Source organism: Lampris incognitus, chromosome 14 (assembly GCF_029633865.1).
Source record: "Lampris incognitus isolate fLamInc1 chromosome 14, fLamInc1.hap2, whole genome shotgun sequence".
Taxonomy (NCBI): domain Eukaryota; kingdom Metazoa; phylum Chordata; class Actinopteri; order Lampriformes; family Lampridae; genus Lampris; species Lampris incognitus.
Genome location: NC_079224.1, coordinates 27369469 through 27384590, shown reverse-complemented (window position 1 = coordinate 27384590; position 15122 = coordinate 27369469). Strand labels below are relative to the sequence as shown.

The 15122-nt window shown below is 41.7% G+C and overlaps 1 protein-coding gene across 2 annotated transcripts; it reads right to left on the bottom strand.

The window, feature by feature from the left end:
- Positions 1-1517: 1517 nt before the first annotated feature.
- pold3 (polymerase (DNA-directed), delta 3, accessory subunit) lies at positions 1518-13380 on the bottom strand. Of its 2 annotated transcripts, none has more exons than XM_056293431.1 (12): positions 13267-13380; positions 12918-12973; positions 12344-12443; positions 12216-12255; positions 11516-11648; positions 10775-11030; positions 10448-10520; positions 9822-9963; positions 9218-9321; positions 8741-8832; positions 2585-2666; positions 1518-2361 (listed from the first exon to the last, which is right to left on the bottom strand). In XM_056293431.1, exons 1-12 carry the CDS (start codon positions 13321-13323, stop codon positions 2159-2161), a joined length of 1338 nt encoding a protein of 445 aa, XP_056149406.1. In that variant the 5' UTR covers positions 13324-13380; the 3' UTR covers positions 1518-2158. The 2 variants fall into 2 exon arrangements, with proteins under 2 accessions (XP_056149406.1, XP_056149407.1); XM_056293432.1 differs by having other exon boundaries at positions 2585-2663.
- Between the last annotated feature and the right edge of the window lie 1742 nt (positions 13381-15122).

The following is a 15122-nucleotide window of genomic DNA, read 5'->3' as shown; positions in this document are numbered from 1 at the left end:
TTTTCCCGGGAGGTCAGGAAAATTGCTGCCGGAAGTGGTGTTGGTTGGCCAGTAGGGCCCATACCTGCTTAGCTTACGTCATTTGGCAGAGCCAGTGTACATGTTGGTATGGCTGCAGATCACGCACACTCTTTAATATATACCTTTTGATACAGGGATCATTGACGAGAATGGTAATCCACTGACAGTTTATGTTGTAGATTCCAATAGTATGTAACCAGTGTCAACACCCCACTACAACACCCCACATTCATTGAATGTAATTTTGCTTCGTTTACCTCCACCACCAGCAACACCAACCACATTTCCTTTAACTTTCAGTCTGCACTATTTTATTATTGCAGTCTTCAACCTTTCTCCCGTCTTTCTGTCTTCAAATGAATAACATGTACCTGCTCCTCTCTTTTTCTGGCTTCAGAATATCTCAAGACTGTTGTCCCTATCTGAGGAACCAGGGAGTTGGGATGTTGTGTTGCTGTAAAGCCCACTGAGGCAAATTTATGATAATGGGCTACACAAATAAAATTGACTTGACCTCCAAAGTTACAGCACAGTCTTAACTGACTGCAGCTTTTTCTTCTGGTATTTTTTCTCATTGGATTTCTGTCACATGCTTGAGACCCCAAGTAATTTATCATACAGTTAAATGCAATTGAGCTTTCATTTCCAGATAGGGGAAACGATCCAGACATATTTCAAAGTTACACCAGGAAGTGAAGTGTATTACTGACACCTGCTGGACTCTTGACACACATCAAACTGCCATGTTTTCTCAAGGAGTGCGTTACGATGACATTGGCATGAACACAAAATGTGAGGTCAGAGACATTACAACCCTAAAAATATCCTTTACACTCCACCAGCCGAGTGAGTGTTTTACAAGTTGTCAAAGTCCAGGATGTTTTATTTCAAGAGTGACAAGTTGTGGATTAATATTTATCTAAGCTGCCTGCTGTTTTTTAAGGCGTATCATAGTGCTGCACTGCAAAAGATAAAGGTGCTTTGCTGCAGCAAAGCACCTTTATCTTTTGGTTTACTTGGGGAATTCTACATGTATTCAATCATTTATATAGTTTGACTTTAAAGGGAAACTCGACATTTGATGCCTCAGACATTTTTCATTTACATGTAAGTGTGGAAAAAATTTGATATATACTATGTTTATATATTGAGAGAGTAATCCCTCCTTGCTAGAAGTGTGCTCTACACCTGAAGCTATTGTGATCACATTAACGAGTGCCATAGCAAGATGAGGAAATTGCAAAATCAATCAATAAATCAAGTTGCATTTAAAAAACTTAGCAAAAGTAATGGATTTTGCTGTTGTGAAAATCATACATTTGACATACATTATTTCACCTTCTGTAAATTTGTTACACTTCTTAGAATTGTCAGTCCAATCACAATTATGATAAACATAATTATGCACACAATTGTGGTCCTGTGTGTGAGGGTGAATGGGTCAGACACAGACAGCTCTGGAGGATTGTTTCTCCAAAGGGCCACCGGTGCAAAAATATTTTCACTCCAGGGTACATTGAATAAAATGTCTTGAAATATTGTCAATGAAAAAAAAAATTGATGATTGTCCAGCATAAATTTGACATTTAACAAAGAAACACATAAGGGATCATACAAAATATTTTAATGAATTTAAACTGATGGTAAACGCATTTGATAAAAACACCTTGTTTGCCCAGGGATCCAACTTAAAACACAAGACTAGTTAACATGCCATTTACAAAGCAGCTTTTAACAGAAAAGCAGTGATGGACTGAAACCCTTGAAAGTTTCTTTCTGGAGAGAACTTGAGAATTCTCACGTTACCAAATACTTGGCACTGAACACACATAAGGATGTACCATTCACCACACTTAAGACCAGATATTAAGGACACCTTCCAATACAGCATGTGCTGCAAATAATGTATTAAAAACTAGCAAATGCTTGTTTTTGTTAACAAAACACTGCTGTGTTGGAAAACAGCACAGCTTTTTCTCAGCAGTACAATAATCTCAATGTGTTGACTGTACTTGTTCAGGTAATGTGTGTATTCAGCTCAGTGGTATTCTGTCCAGAAGATCAGTACAGTAAATCTGCAACATAACACATGTTGTTCTTCCTCTTTGCCAGTCGAGGTGTCTATAACAGTCTTCAGTTATTTCTTTTGGAAAAATCCCATAATTGAAGCTTGTTTGGTTCCTTTATTTGCGTTTGTTGCCGGTTTCTTTTGGCTTTTCTTCTCCTCTTTCTTGCTTGCTAGTGGCTTTGCCAGAATAGTGGCCTTCGGAGCTTGTTTGGACTGGAAATCATTATCATCCGACTCAGAGTATGATTCACTTTCATAGCGTTTTTCTGTCACTAAAAGAAACAGGACATATTGGGTTAAAAATGAAGATAAAGCTATAAATCAACCGCAGAACATGCTAGCTTTAATCCAAGGTGACGATAGATTGGCCTTTCTATCCCACCACCACTACCACCAACACAACAATCACTGTGGACACAATTTGTTGTAAACCTTAGCCTGTTGTTTGGTAAAATTCTGTTTTAGTTGATCAACATAAAATAGCTCTGGCGGTACCTATACATCCTTCGTCATCCAAAAAGGTGTGAGATTTCAGGACACGCCTCCTCTTCCTAATCTTGCCTTGAGAATTCTCCTGCTGAAGAAATAATTAATTTTAATTTGAAGTAACAAAAGGAATTTCAAACAAGGCTATTTATCACCATCCCCAAGACATCAGACCTCAGGAATCAGCTTAAATTGTGTGTGTGTGTGTGTGTGTGGGGGGGGGGGGGTCTGTTTCTTACAATTTCCCCCAAAGTCCCATTTATTAAACTCATTTCATAAGGACTTAAAACCAATGCCTCAGTTAAGCATAACATTAAATCTTATTTTGTGGTGTTATGTGGAAGCCTCATTTTCAGGTGTGAATGAGGTGCAAGTGTAACTAGAAAAATGCTTTTCCACAGAAAAAGCGTGTGAATGCTGAGCTGCTGAAAGAAATCACAGAGGGGTAGAATGGGAGGAGGAGGGGTAGAATGAGAGGAGGAGGGGTATGAGAGGAGGGGTAGAATAAGAGGAGGGGTATGAGAGGAGGGGTAGAATAAGAGGAGGGGTAGAATTAAAGGAGGGGTAAAATGAGAGGAGGAATGGTAGAATGAGAGGAGGGGTTGAATGAGAGGAGGGATAGTGATGAAGATGAAGAGTGATGAAGAGGAAGGGTAGTGATGAAGACGAAGAGTAGCGATGAAGAGGAAGGGTAGTGGTGAAGATGAAGAGTAGTGATGAAGAGGAAGGGTAGGAAGGAGGGTAAGAAGGTTGTAGGAGGGTAGGATAGCAGGGAGGTTGTAGGAAGGAAGGTAGGAAGGTTGTAGGAAGGAAGGTAAGGTTGTAGGTAGGAAGGATGGTAGGAAGCAAGGTAGGAAGGTAAGAAGGTTGTAGGAAGGATGATGGGAAGCAAGGTTGGAAGGAAGATTGTAGGAAGGTAGGAAGGCAGGAAGGTTGTGGGAAGGAAGGTAGGAAGGAAGGTAAGAGGGTTGTAGGAAGGAAGGTAGTAAGGTTGTAGGAAGGTAGGAAAGACAGTAGGAAGCAAGGTAGGAAGGTTGTAGGAAGGAAGGAAGGTAGGTAGGAAGGAAGGTAGGAAGGTTGAAGAGGGAGGAAGAGCAGTTAAGAAGTGGCAGAAGCTGATCAAATCTACCAGGTGTTGAGAGTTGACAGTAATTAGGCTGGCAGTTGAGTTTCAAATTGATATGTGATGTCACAATAGGACTGAACATTCTAACAGGCAAAGTGTATGGCAGAATTGCTAAACGCTAGAGCTGAATTGTTAAAAAACTATAAAACATTTTTAAAATCTGAATAGGATTCTGAAAGAGCTGAATGTCCTGAACTGTTTAAGCATTAAATGGGGTTTCTAGCTCAAAAAATGAAGGAGGAGATACAGTTCAAAGGTGATAAAGGTTTCAACCTTTCCCAGTAGACTTCCACTGTTTTGAAAAAGTAGAAAAAGCTTAATATGTCTAAAAGTATAAAAGATTTCAAAAAACCGAAATGTGAGCCTTAATGGGCTTAAAGAGATGAACATTTTGATACCTGAATGGTTTCAGTGGCTAAAAGTATGAAGGAGTAAAAGAGGTGGAAAGGTTGCAAAAGTCCCCCATTGACTCCCATTCAAAAAATGGCTGAAAAAAGTTGAATATTTCAAAAAGTTCAAAAGGTATGAAAAATCTGAAAGGGGAGCATTAATGTTCTTAATGAGTTGAACATTTTGATAGTTGAATGGTTTCAGTAGCTAAAAGTATGAAGGAGCTACAAAGTGTCAAAAAATGGGCGGATGAAAAATAAATAAATAAAGAACTGCAAAGCTATTGTGTGAATGCCCAGCATTCACACTAAAAACTAAAGTGGCGAATGCACAGATGCAGAGGACACTGAAAGCAGCTGTTGAGTTGTTCAGTAAATATAGTTAAGAATTTTTTTACTTTATTCCTTTTTTCCTACTTACCACTAACACTGTCTATTGGTAGATTTTATTTTTATGTTCATATCCATTCTCTACTTTGTACTGGAAATGTGGTTCTTGCCAGCCAGCTACAGTTCAATGCCAGTCATGGGGGACGTTTCTCATTCAGTTCCACAAAGCACCCAAAGTTCACCCAAAGCTAACATAATGCTACAGCAGCCCATCAGCAAAGACATACAGTGGATATAAAAAGTCTATACACCCCTGATAAAATGGCAGGTTTTGGTGATGTAAAAAGAAAAAGAAAACAGGAACCAAGCTATATTATGTCAGAACTTTTTCCACTTTTTCTTTTTTAAATTGGAACCTATAAAAATAAAGTGGAAAAACAATCAAACATTTTAGATAAAATTCATTCATTCATCATCAGCCGCTTCTCTGGGGTCGGGTTGCAGTGGCAGCAAGCTAAGTAGGGCACTCCAGACGTCCCTCTCCCCAGCAATGCCCTCCAGGTCCTCCTGGGGGATTCCAAGGCGTTCCCAGGCCAGATTGGACATGTAGTCCCTCCAGCAAGTTCTGGCTCTACCCTGGGGTCTCCTCCCAGTTGGCCGTGCCCGGAAAACCTCCAAAGGAAGGCGCCTAGGAGGCAACTGGCTCCTTTTAACGCGAAGGAGTAGCGGCTCTACTCCAAGCTTCCTCCGGATGTCCAAGCTCCTCACCCTATCTCTAAGGCTGAGCCCAGACACCCTACGCAGGAAACTCATTTCAGCCACTTGTATCCGCGATCTCACCCTTTCGGTCACTACCCAAAGCTCATGACCATTGGTGAGGGTTGGAACGATGATTGACTGATAAATTGATAGCTTTGCCTTCCGGCTCAGCTCCTTCTTCACCACAATGGTCCAGTACAACGTCCACATTACTGCTGATGCTGCACCAATCCGCCTGTCAATCTTCCGCTCCACCCTACCCTCACTCGTGAACAAGACCCCGAGATACTTGAACTCCTTCACTTGAGGCAACAACTCATCCCCAACCCGGAGGGAGCTAGCCACCATTTTCCAGTAGAGAACCGTGGCCTCAGACTTGGAGGTGCTGACTCTCATCCCAGCCATTTCACACTCAGCTGCAAACCACCCCAGTGCGCGCTGGAGGTCGCGTTCTGATGAAGCCAACAAAACCTCATAATCTGCGAAGAGCAGAGATGCAATTCTGAGGTTCCCAAAACAGACACACTCCTCACCTTGGGGGGCGTGTCCATTTTTTCATTTTAGATAAAATGAAAAAGAAAAATACAAAACTTGCAGTCAAAACTTACAGACCAGATTCATATGCAAATATAGGTGTGGCCTTTAACTAGAGTTTCCTTTAGTTGACCTTTAACTAGAGTTTTCTTTGAAACTCTAATTAAAGGTCACACCCATATTTGCATATGAAACTGGTCATTAGGCAACTGTATTGTACTGTTTTGTTTATAAGGGGTGGGGATACCTGCAGTCAGTTCAGAATGAAGATGTCCCTTAGTTGAGTGACGAAACACATCTGTCAATAAATGTATCCAGATGAACTGATTCAACCTTATTTGATACAAAACTTACCTGGTTAAAAAATTACCTGGTTATGGGCGCACATACCTACTACTGAAGGGTTTTGATTCATTACAACACTTAGTCTTTATGGATAGGAGTATCAGCTTGTCACAACTTGATTTGACAATATTTTCCCACTCTTCCTTGCAAAACGTTCTAGAGCCATCAAATTGTGAGGGCATGTCCTGTGCACAGCCCTCTTCCAAGTCACCCCAGATTTTCAATTGGATTTAGGTCTGGACCATTCCAAAATGTAGATCTTCTTTTGGTGAAACCATTCCTTTGTTGATTTGGATACATACTTTGGGTCGTTGTGGTGCTAAAAGGTGACATTCTTTTTCATCTTCAGCTTTCTAGCAGATGCCTTAAGATTTTGACCAAAACTGATTGCTATTTGGAGCTATTCATGACTCCCTCCACATTGACTAAAGCCCCAGTTCCAGCTGAAGAAAAGCAGCCCCAAAGCCTGATACTGCAACCACCATGTTTCACCATGGGTATGCTGTACTTTTGGTGATGTGCTGTGTTTTTGTGCCAAACATACCTTCTGGAGTTTTGGCCAAAAAGTTCAATGGCAGTCTCAACAGACAATAACATTTTCCCACATGGTTTTGGGAGACTGGATGTATCTTGTGCAAAATTTAGCTGGGCTTGGATTTTTTTTTTCATGTGAAAAGGCTTCCATCTTGCAAGCCTACCCCATAGCCCAGACATATGAAGAATAAGGAAGATTGGTGTCATGTAGGGAGCAACCAATACTTGCCAGAAATTCCTGCAGCTCCTTTAATGTTGCCATAGACCTCTTGGCAGCCACCCTGACTGGTTTCCTCCTTGTCTTCTCATCAATTTTGGAGGGACGTCCTGTTCTTGGTAATGTCACTGTTGTGCCATATTTTCTCCACTTACTGAAGATTGTCTTCACTGTGTTCCGTGGTATATCTAATGCCTTGGAAATTCTTTTGTACCCCACTCCTGATTGATACCTTTCAACCATAACATTCCATTTATGCTTTGTAAGCTCTTTTTGGATTATGGCATTATAGTTGGATGCAACCAAGAAGATGTCAGGAAAATTCTACAGGCACAGCTGAGCTTTATTTGGGGTTAATCTGTTGTGTTCCATGTATGATGTCCTGCCTACTCCATCAAACCTCCATACATGGGGGTTGGCAGAGAGCCCAAGGCTGCACATTCTGTGGAAGGCCAGCCAACCTTCAGCACGCCCTCTCCATGTGTTGGTCAAGTCTGGCAGATGGGAAATTCCAGTGGCAACACGACCAGATTCTAACATACTAGCTGGGTGCTGGTGCGGCGCAGGCAAGGAAGAAGCAAAAACAACTTTCTAATGGCCTTCATTTCATCCACTTCCTCAGGTAAAGGGAGAGTGCAGCAGCAGAGATGAGGAGCAAAGGGGTCCTGGCCATGGCAAGCGATTGGGAAATGTGGGCGGATCTTAAGAAGCAGCTCAAATTCCCAGAGGCAATAACCCATACTAGTATCAGACCCAATATTGTCCTCTGGTCTAAAGGTACCAAGCAGGTGGTTCTTATCCAATTTACAGCGCCATGGGAAGAGAGGATAGAGGAAGTGCACGAGCGCAAGCTAAAGAAATATCAGGCCCTCATCTTCAAGAACCAGTGGAATGGATGGAAAGCCTGGAATCTGCCAGTGGAAGTCAGCTGCAGGGGCTTTGCAGGGCAGTCGCTCTGGAGAGTTCTTGGATTGCTTGGGATTGAAGGCCTAGCTAGAAAGCAGCTGGTAGCCAACATCACCAAACAGGCAGAGGCGGCAACCCAGTGGAGCTGGATAAAGCGGAATGAGTGGTGGCAGAACCAAGTTGGTGACGGGCTAACAACATCAGAGTTGAGTGGTGGTACTACTATCGAGGCCTCCAAGATGTCATGGGTTTAAATTGACAAAACATTGCAGAAGGGGGGGTACCCATTTGAAAACCTGCAGAAGCCACTCAGCTCAGCCCAGTTTGGAGGGAGGTGCCATGAGGGAGGCAAAAAAGAACAAAGCAATGCCACTGGCTCACAGATGGTCAGGGGTGAGTACCTGTAACGGTGAGCCAGTTGCGATAACCCTTTTCGTATTTTGCATATATGGTTACTTTAATTGATGGCAGGTGGATACTACCTACTATTTAACATGAGTTTGAAAGCGTGATTCGTTAATTCTGAACACAGCCACATCCCCAATTATGAAAGGGTGTGCACTTATGTAACCAGGCTATTGTAAGTTTTGTATTTTTCTTTTATTTCCCCTTAAAATTTTTGATTGTTTTTCACTATATTTTTATGGGTTGCAATTAAAAAAAAAAAATTCTGACATGACTTGTCTTAGTTTCCTTTTCTTTTTACGTCACAAAAACCTGCAATTTCAACAGGGGTGTGTAGACTATTTATATCCACTGTATATAAATATTCAGCAAAGACAATCGATCCAGCAAATAACCACTTGAACTGACAATGACCAACTGCCACAGCATGATCACTACATGAGAATTTTCCCCATTGACTTGCATTGCACTGGAGCTGCAGTTGCATGTCCAGTATGAAGTACAGGCTGGATGAACATGAAAATTGAATCTACTGATTGACAACATTAGCAGCGAGTAGAAAATAACAATAGACTCCAAAAGTCTGCATGTTCACTTTAACACTTAAACACAAAACTTACATTAGGATGAGGGAGAGATTCCTTCTTCCCTTCTCTCTCAGGACTTGGTGATGGCTCTCTCGGTTTCTGTTGTAGCGGGGAATCTGGAATGACTAGAGCAAGAAAAAAAAAAGTCTTTTTACCAGGAGTTTTCCATACTGCATTACACATATTACATCATACGATTCCATGCTTGTCAAGACTGCAATTTGTTAATTTTGGCTGAACACTACTTAACAAGACCAAAATTGTCTACAGCTGAGCGTTATTCTTCCTAGCAACTATAACCTTGTTGGAAAAGACAGTATAGCATAAAATTGTGAAAAAGGTTTTTTTTGGGGGGGGGGGTTTGGTATGAGGACCAAAGAACAGATCAGGTAGTTTTATTTAAGCTGTAGAATCATATTTCAACACTTCCAAAAATTATTGACATGAAAATCATTTTGGGAAGAAGTAGTGAGAGGATGAAGCTAGACAAGGGGGCTGAGGAGAACTCACCCTCATCATCACTGCTGTCTGGCTGAGGCTTCCTAATCCTGCGTCTCTTTTTCTTCCCCACTTTTTCCTCCTCACTGTCAAAATCGTCTGTTCGCTTGGTTTTGCTTCCAAAAAAAAAAAAAAAAAAAAGATTTATTTAAGTTGAAAGTGACAATGGATTTAGTAGGATAAATGCATTCTTCTCATGCATGTAGCTCCTAAAAGAGTTTATGACCAGTCAGGCACCAGAAGTGGCAGCTTTGAGAACCTCCAATTTGGAGTCTTAATTCGTTTTGGAAAAAAAAAGAAAAACCCCCCCCAGAACCTTCTGTAAAATTACATGTAAAACACAAGGAGAAAAAATATATGCAGGTAGTATGTACTTGTGTCTGCTTTAGACCATCACTGATGAGAGCTGGAATACAATAAATTCTGAATGCCTGTGATAAAAGCGAAAGGCTGAAAGACGATTGCTCATAACTTCCCGTCAGAGGTGTACTCGCTTAAATGACGATTATTTCTACAAGATTTGAATCGTTATTTTATAATTCAGCCATCACCTTTACTGAAATGTGCAATCCATGAAGGTAATTTGTAACCTACAGGGAAACACACACACACACACCTTCGTGTGTCTTTTTTCCCCTCCTGTCGATCCTCTGTCACAGGCTCCTGTACTTCTCCCACCGGTGACCTTGGAGGTCTTTGCTCCACAGAGGGGGATGACTGGGTTACTTCTTCCTTCTTCACAGTTTTTTCAGGTTTCTCTGATGGGATGGACAGGGAGTATGGTTACAAACGACATTCCAATTCAAGCCATGGTTACGATTTCATTCGTTTCAATGCAACTTTCATCACTTAGGATCATGCCAGGAAGACCAAACACTGGATTTTGGCTCATGTCGATATCTGATCTTTAAAACCAGATATAGGAAGGAATCAGGAACACTTTATTTGTCATTTCACTTCATGCACAGGGGTGTGTAGAATGCAAGTACATCTGAAATGAACGTAAGTACATGAAATGAAATGAAAGTGGTCTGCAGAACTCTGACCACTCCAGTGGTCAGAGTTCAATTCAATCATTTTATTTACTGTTTTATAATTTTTAGTGCTTATGCTTTGTTTTTAATGTATGCATTTTCTAACTGTGACTTAAAACATTTCTGTGCGTATTATAAAAACAATACAAACACACAGATGCGCACACACAAACATACAAAGGGCTGCCATAATCTGGGTATAACTTACTTGCTGCTTGATTTCCAAAGAAGTTGATCATAGGATTGGTCTTCCCTGCTGGTTTGCTCTTGGGTGTCTCAACCTACAGTATTGAATCAGAAGAAGAAATTGTGGGAAAAGAAAATATGTGAAAATACTAAAACAAAAATATGCTTTTGCTAAGAGAATAATGACACTGCCGTGGCTCATCCTGGACCGTTTTTTCAGGGGCCACTGACCCTTTCAGACCAAAAGCGGATCCCTGTTAAACCTAGGATTGCAGTTCACTCTGAAATGGGTATTACTCAAGCACCTCAAAGCCAACCTGACATCAAACACACAACAACAACAACATACCACAGGTACATCCTTTTTTGACTCAAGCTTTATCTCTTTACCACCATCCTGGTTCTTGGTGGTAGTTTTATTTGCAAACATTCCCATGATGCCTTTAGGCTGCTTGGTGGAGGGTTTGGAGGCCAGACTGGCATGACCGTTTGTGCCAGATTTGACAATTTGAGGCTCTGGTACAGGAGTCTGCATCTTTTCCCTCGCCTGCTCCACCTCTGCCGAGGACATGGGCACTGCACTTGCACATTGTATGGCACTGTATCTGCAAATGGATTGAAAAAAAATCACCTGAGATCATTTGATGCTTTTCTCTACTCATTACACCAATACCTGAAATTAGGGGTGTTTTTTATTGTTTGTTTTTTCCCCTTTTTATTCAGTTTGTTTTTTCCCCTCCCCAATTGTAAACAATTTTAAACAATCTATAAAAATTCATGTGATGATGATGCCTCATGACTTTTTCAATTTCAAAGTTTCATTGCTATTCTTGGAAATTTAGAATTAGTGTCATTATAATGTATGCTGAATCTATCAATGTATGCCCCATATTATTCCATAACTGCTCTACAATGTGTTAGTTCTAGTCATAATAGTATTGAGATAGTACCAGTTTAAATATTATCAGCCTTTTACAGCAATTCTTTTATTTCTTAAGACTCAGAATGAATTAGAAATTAGCAAAATGTTCCACTTTGCCGACCAGCATGTGAACCCAGGCTAGGAAACTGTATGCACACATAGTTGTACCTGCTGCAGTTCTTCAGATTGTCTTTCACAGCATCATAATCAACGCTGTAGAGAGGACCACTGTCTTTCAGTACAGCTTTCTGCACGCTGTACACATGAACACTGACGGTTAAGTTCATTTTGGACTTTACATCTGCAAAAGAATGCATTTATGATTATATTACCCAGGACAACCTCTTCAGCGCACTGACTTCTTTTGTAATTTTGATTCACTAAGAGCATCAGGCATGTGATATAAAAAATATCTATCTTCTACCATATGCTCATGCAAAAATGTTTTTGATCATTTTCCGATCAAAAGAAAAGCTATTATTAGTACCTCTCTTAAAAACAAGTGTCAAGTTGTTGCTCACAATTTAACAATTGATGGCTCCAGACCTCTCAGAGGAGCTTTCTTTACAGTCTTTACATTCAGCAAATGTGCACCACCACATAAAGAACTACACCATGACTGCTGCCAATGACCTGAGATTAATAAAACTGCAATTCACCTTTTTGATGAACAACAAACTGGTCAGAAACTGCACCTTTATAATTCAAATCTACAATTCAGAAGTTTTACCCCTGCAGACTGGGCTAGAGCTTAAAGGGGAAAGAATGTGGAATAATAATAATAATTAAAAAAAAACTCCCCACAATTGCCTGAATTGGGAAAAAAAGACGAAACAGCTCATCAGGACGACATGCTCTATCAACCAACCTTCCAACTGCTCTTCTCTGACAACTGACACCCTATGAGTCTGAAAAAGAAGCATGGAAGAAACACTGAAAACAGTGATACATGAACACGACATGAAACAGTGCAGAAATGGTCCTCATTAATCCTACCGTTTGGCCATTCTCAATAAATTTTCCAGACACGAGATATGTGGCATGAAGCTGAGCTGAACTTTCTTTCCGCTTGTGATCCAGGTAATGGAAGAGCATTCTGAAAACAAGACAAAAAAAAATCAGTTTATCTCCGATTTTATTTAATCTATCTGTGATGAAGGAAACAACACTATATTCTCTCTCATACTGAACAGTGAGGGCAAGATATGCACAGTTATGTATAATTACTTTGCACATCTGCCATTCACAGTATCGAGTACTATATGTAGGTGTACTATTCTACCTGCACCGTGGTTACCAGTCTACACTGTGGGACATTTATAGATTCTGTGAAATTTAAGTTGTCCCTGCAGAGACATGGCCTGGATATAATCGTGTAGGTTTTTTTTCTTCTTAGCAATGTGAATGAATGTGAGGAGAGAGAGGAATTACTAGCGTAAATGTTTGTCAAAGTGAAAGTGAGCAGCACCAACCGAAGTCAAAGTAGCTGATTAGTTAGGATTAATAAGTCCAGCTTTGAGTATGCTTCTTTAACGACTATATTCCCATTTAAGATATAAATGTCACTCACTGTTTTGCTATGTTGACATGGACCCCGAGAGTGAGACTTAGCCATTTATACGTCACCTGTTTGAGTCAGACAAGACGGTTAACATTTCACCATTGTTAGTTGTTCTTACAAGCCACCAAAATAAACTACGACCAAGACACAAAAAACATTTCTATCTTCTCTGATTCAAATACATGTTACTTGCACACGATAACTATTTGAACCTTGTCACGCTATTCATCAATAAATATGGTCTCGCTGTAAAGCGTTAGGCTAGTTAGCGAACTAGTAACATTAGCGTGATTATAACCTGTTAAAAAGCGAACTAGCACAAGTCACAAGACGTCTCCTGATCCAAAAGCCGACTTACTATCTTATTGTGGTCGTTGATGAATTCGTCAATGTTATCTAAATAAAGGTCATCCATCGCGTAGTTCGGTCTTGTAGTGGATACGATTTGACTGCGCGGGAACCCACCGACGGTACGTATTTACTTCCGGTTTAATGTCACGTGTGCACCTTTCCTTCCTGCAAAAGGCGAGGTTGCCCTCCGCAGGCAGCGAACAGCTATGGATATTATGATACTACAACATAGAAATAATGTCAATCCCAGCTGTGGCGGATTCCTGGCTGCCCCCGAATTTGCTATCACTAACACACACACACACACACACATATATATATATGTGTATATATGTATATATGTATATGTATATATGTATGTATATGTATATATATCGGCGAACGTAGAAGCGACGACAAAGTTAACTTTGCAGCCTCTTTATTGAACTCACACAGAAAAACTTTCCGAAATGTGACACAATACATGGACGTAATCAACTCGAACAACAAAGTTGTTCAGGGTTTCAGTTACAAGGTTACACAACACAACAGAATGACAACTACAATTACACCATAACAAATAATCACATAAACAAATAAAACCACATAAAACACTTACAAAACATTTAATAACAACTGACAATCTGCACGCAGTGCCTGATGGGTAAAACAGGACAATTGGCACAATTCTGACGTGGTAGCAACTTCGCTACAATATATTGTAACGTACATGGATAAGTAGACACGTTGGTCCTTGACTAACGGGTCGGACCTTTTAGAATAGTTTTCTATTTGCGCGCTTTCGGTCAGCGACCTTCTTCAAGGCATGAACAGATAGCACGTGAATACAGCAGTATAAAGGGCTGAGAGAACATCACTCGATTAGCCTTAATACAGAACACTTGTGTCAATCAGTTGGACTTGTGTGACTAAAAGGTCAACGTTGTCGCTTGCGGTGCAGGAGATACGGGTTCGCGTCCCGGCTGCGGCGACGGTATCTCGGACTGCCCCCCCGAATTCGCTACATTGGTGTCAGAAGTGGGATGGAGCGACCGTAAGGCCATCGGAAGCGTAGGCGCCCTGAGGCGTGAAGGAGCTGATACGCTTAAGCGCGGGGACGCGCTTCCCGAAGGAGGGGGGGTAGTGTAACGTGCATGGATAAGAAGACACGTTGGTCCTTGACTAACGGGTCGGACCCTTTAGTTGACTGGTTAACGTTGTCGCTTGCGGTGCAGGAGATACGGGTTCGCGTCCCGGCTGTGGCGACGGTATCTCGGACTGCCCCCCGAATTCGCTACATTGGTGTCAGAAGTGGGATGGAGCGACCGTACGGCCATCGGAAGCGTAGGCGCCCTGAGGCGTGAAGGAGCTGATACGCTTAAGCGCTGATACGCTTAAGCGCGGGGACGCGCTTCCCGAAGGAGGGGGGTAGTGTAACATGCATGGATAAGAAGACACGCTGGCCGCTGGCTGGCGGGTCTGACCCTTTAGTCTAGCGGTTAGCGATGCCTCCTGCGGTGCGGGCGATACGGGTTCGCGCCGCGGCAGTTCCTGTGGTTGCGTTGTCCCCCGAATTCGCTACATTGGTGTCAGAAGTGGGATGGAGTTACCGTAAGGCCATCGGAGGCGTATGCGCCCTGAGGCGTGAAGGAGCTGATATGCTTAAGCGCGGGGACGCGCTTCCCGAAGGAGGGGGGGTAGTGTAACGTGCATGGATAAGAAGACACGTTGGTCCTTGACTAACGGATCGGACCCTTTAGTTGACTGGTTAACGTTGTCGCTTGCGGTGCAGGAGATAAGGGTTCGCGTCCCGGCTGTGGTGACGGTATCTCGGACTGCCCCCCGAATTCGCTACATTGGTAGCAACTTCGCTACCATACATAC

Excerpts from the sequence above, each read along its gene's own strand:
- pold3 (XM_056293431.1), bottom strand. The coding sequence starts at position 13,323 with ATGGATGACCTTTATTTAGATAACATTGACGAATTCATCAACGACCAC. Across the intron at positions 8,833-9,217 it reads AGACAGCAGTGATGATGAGG|TCATTCCAGATTCCCCGCTA; the intron begins GTGAGTTCTCCT and ends TTCTTGCTCTAG. Across the intron at positions 2,362-2,584 it reads GGATGACGAAGGATGTATAG|TGACAGAAAAACGCTATGAA; the intron begins GTACCGCCAGAG and ends TGTTTCTTTTAG.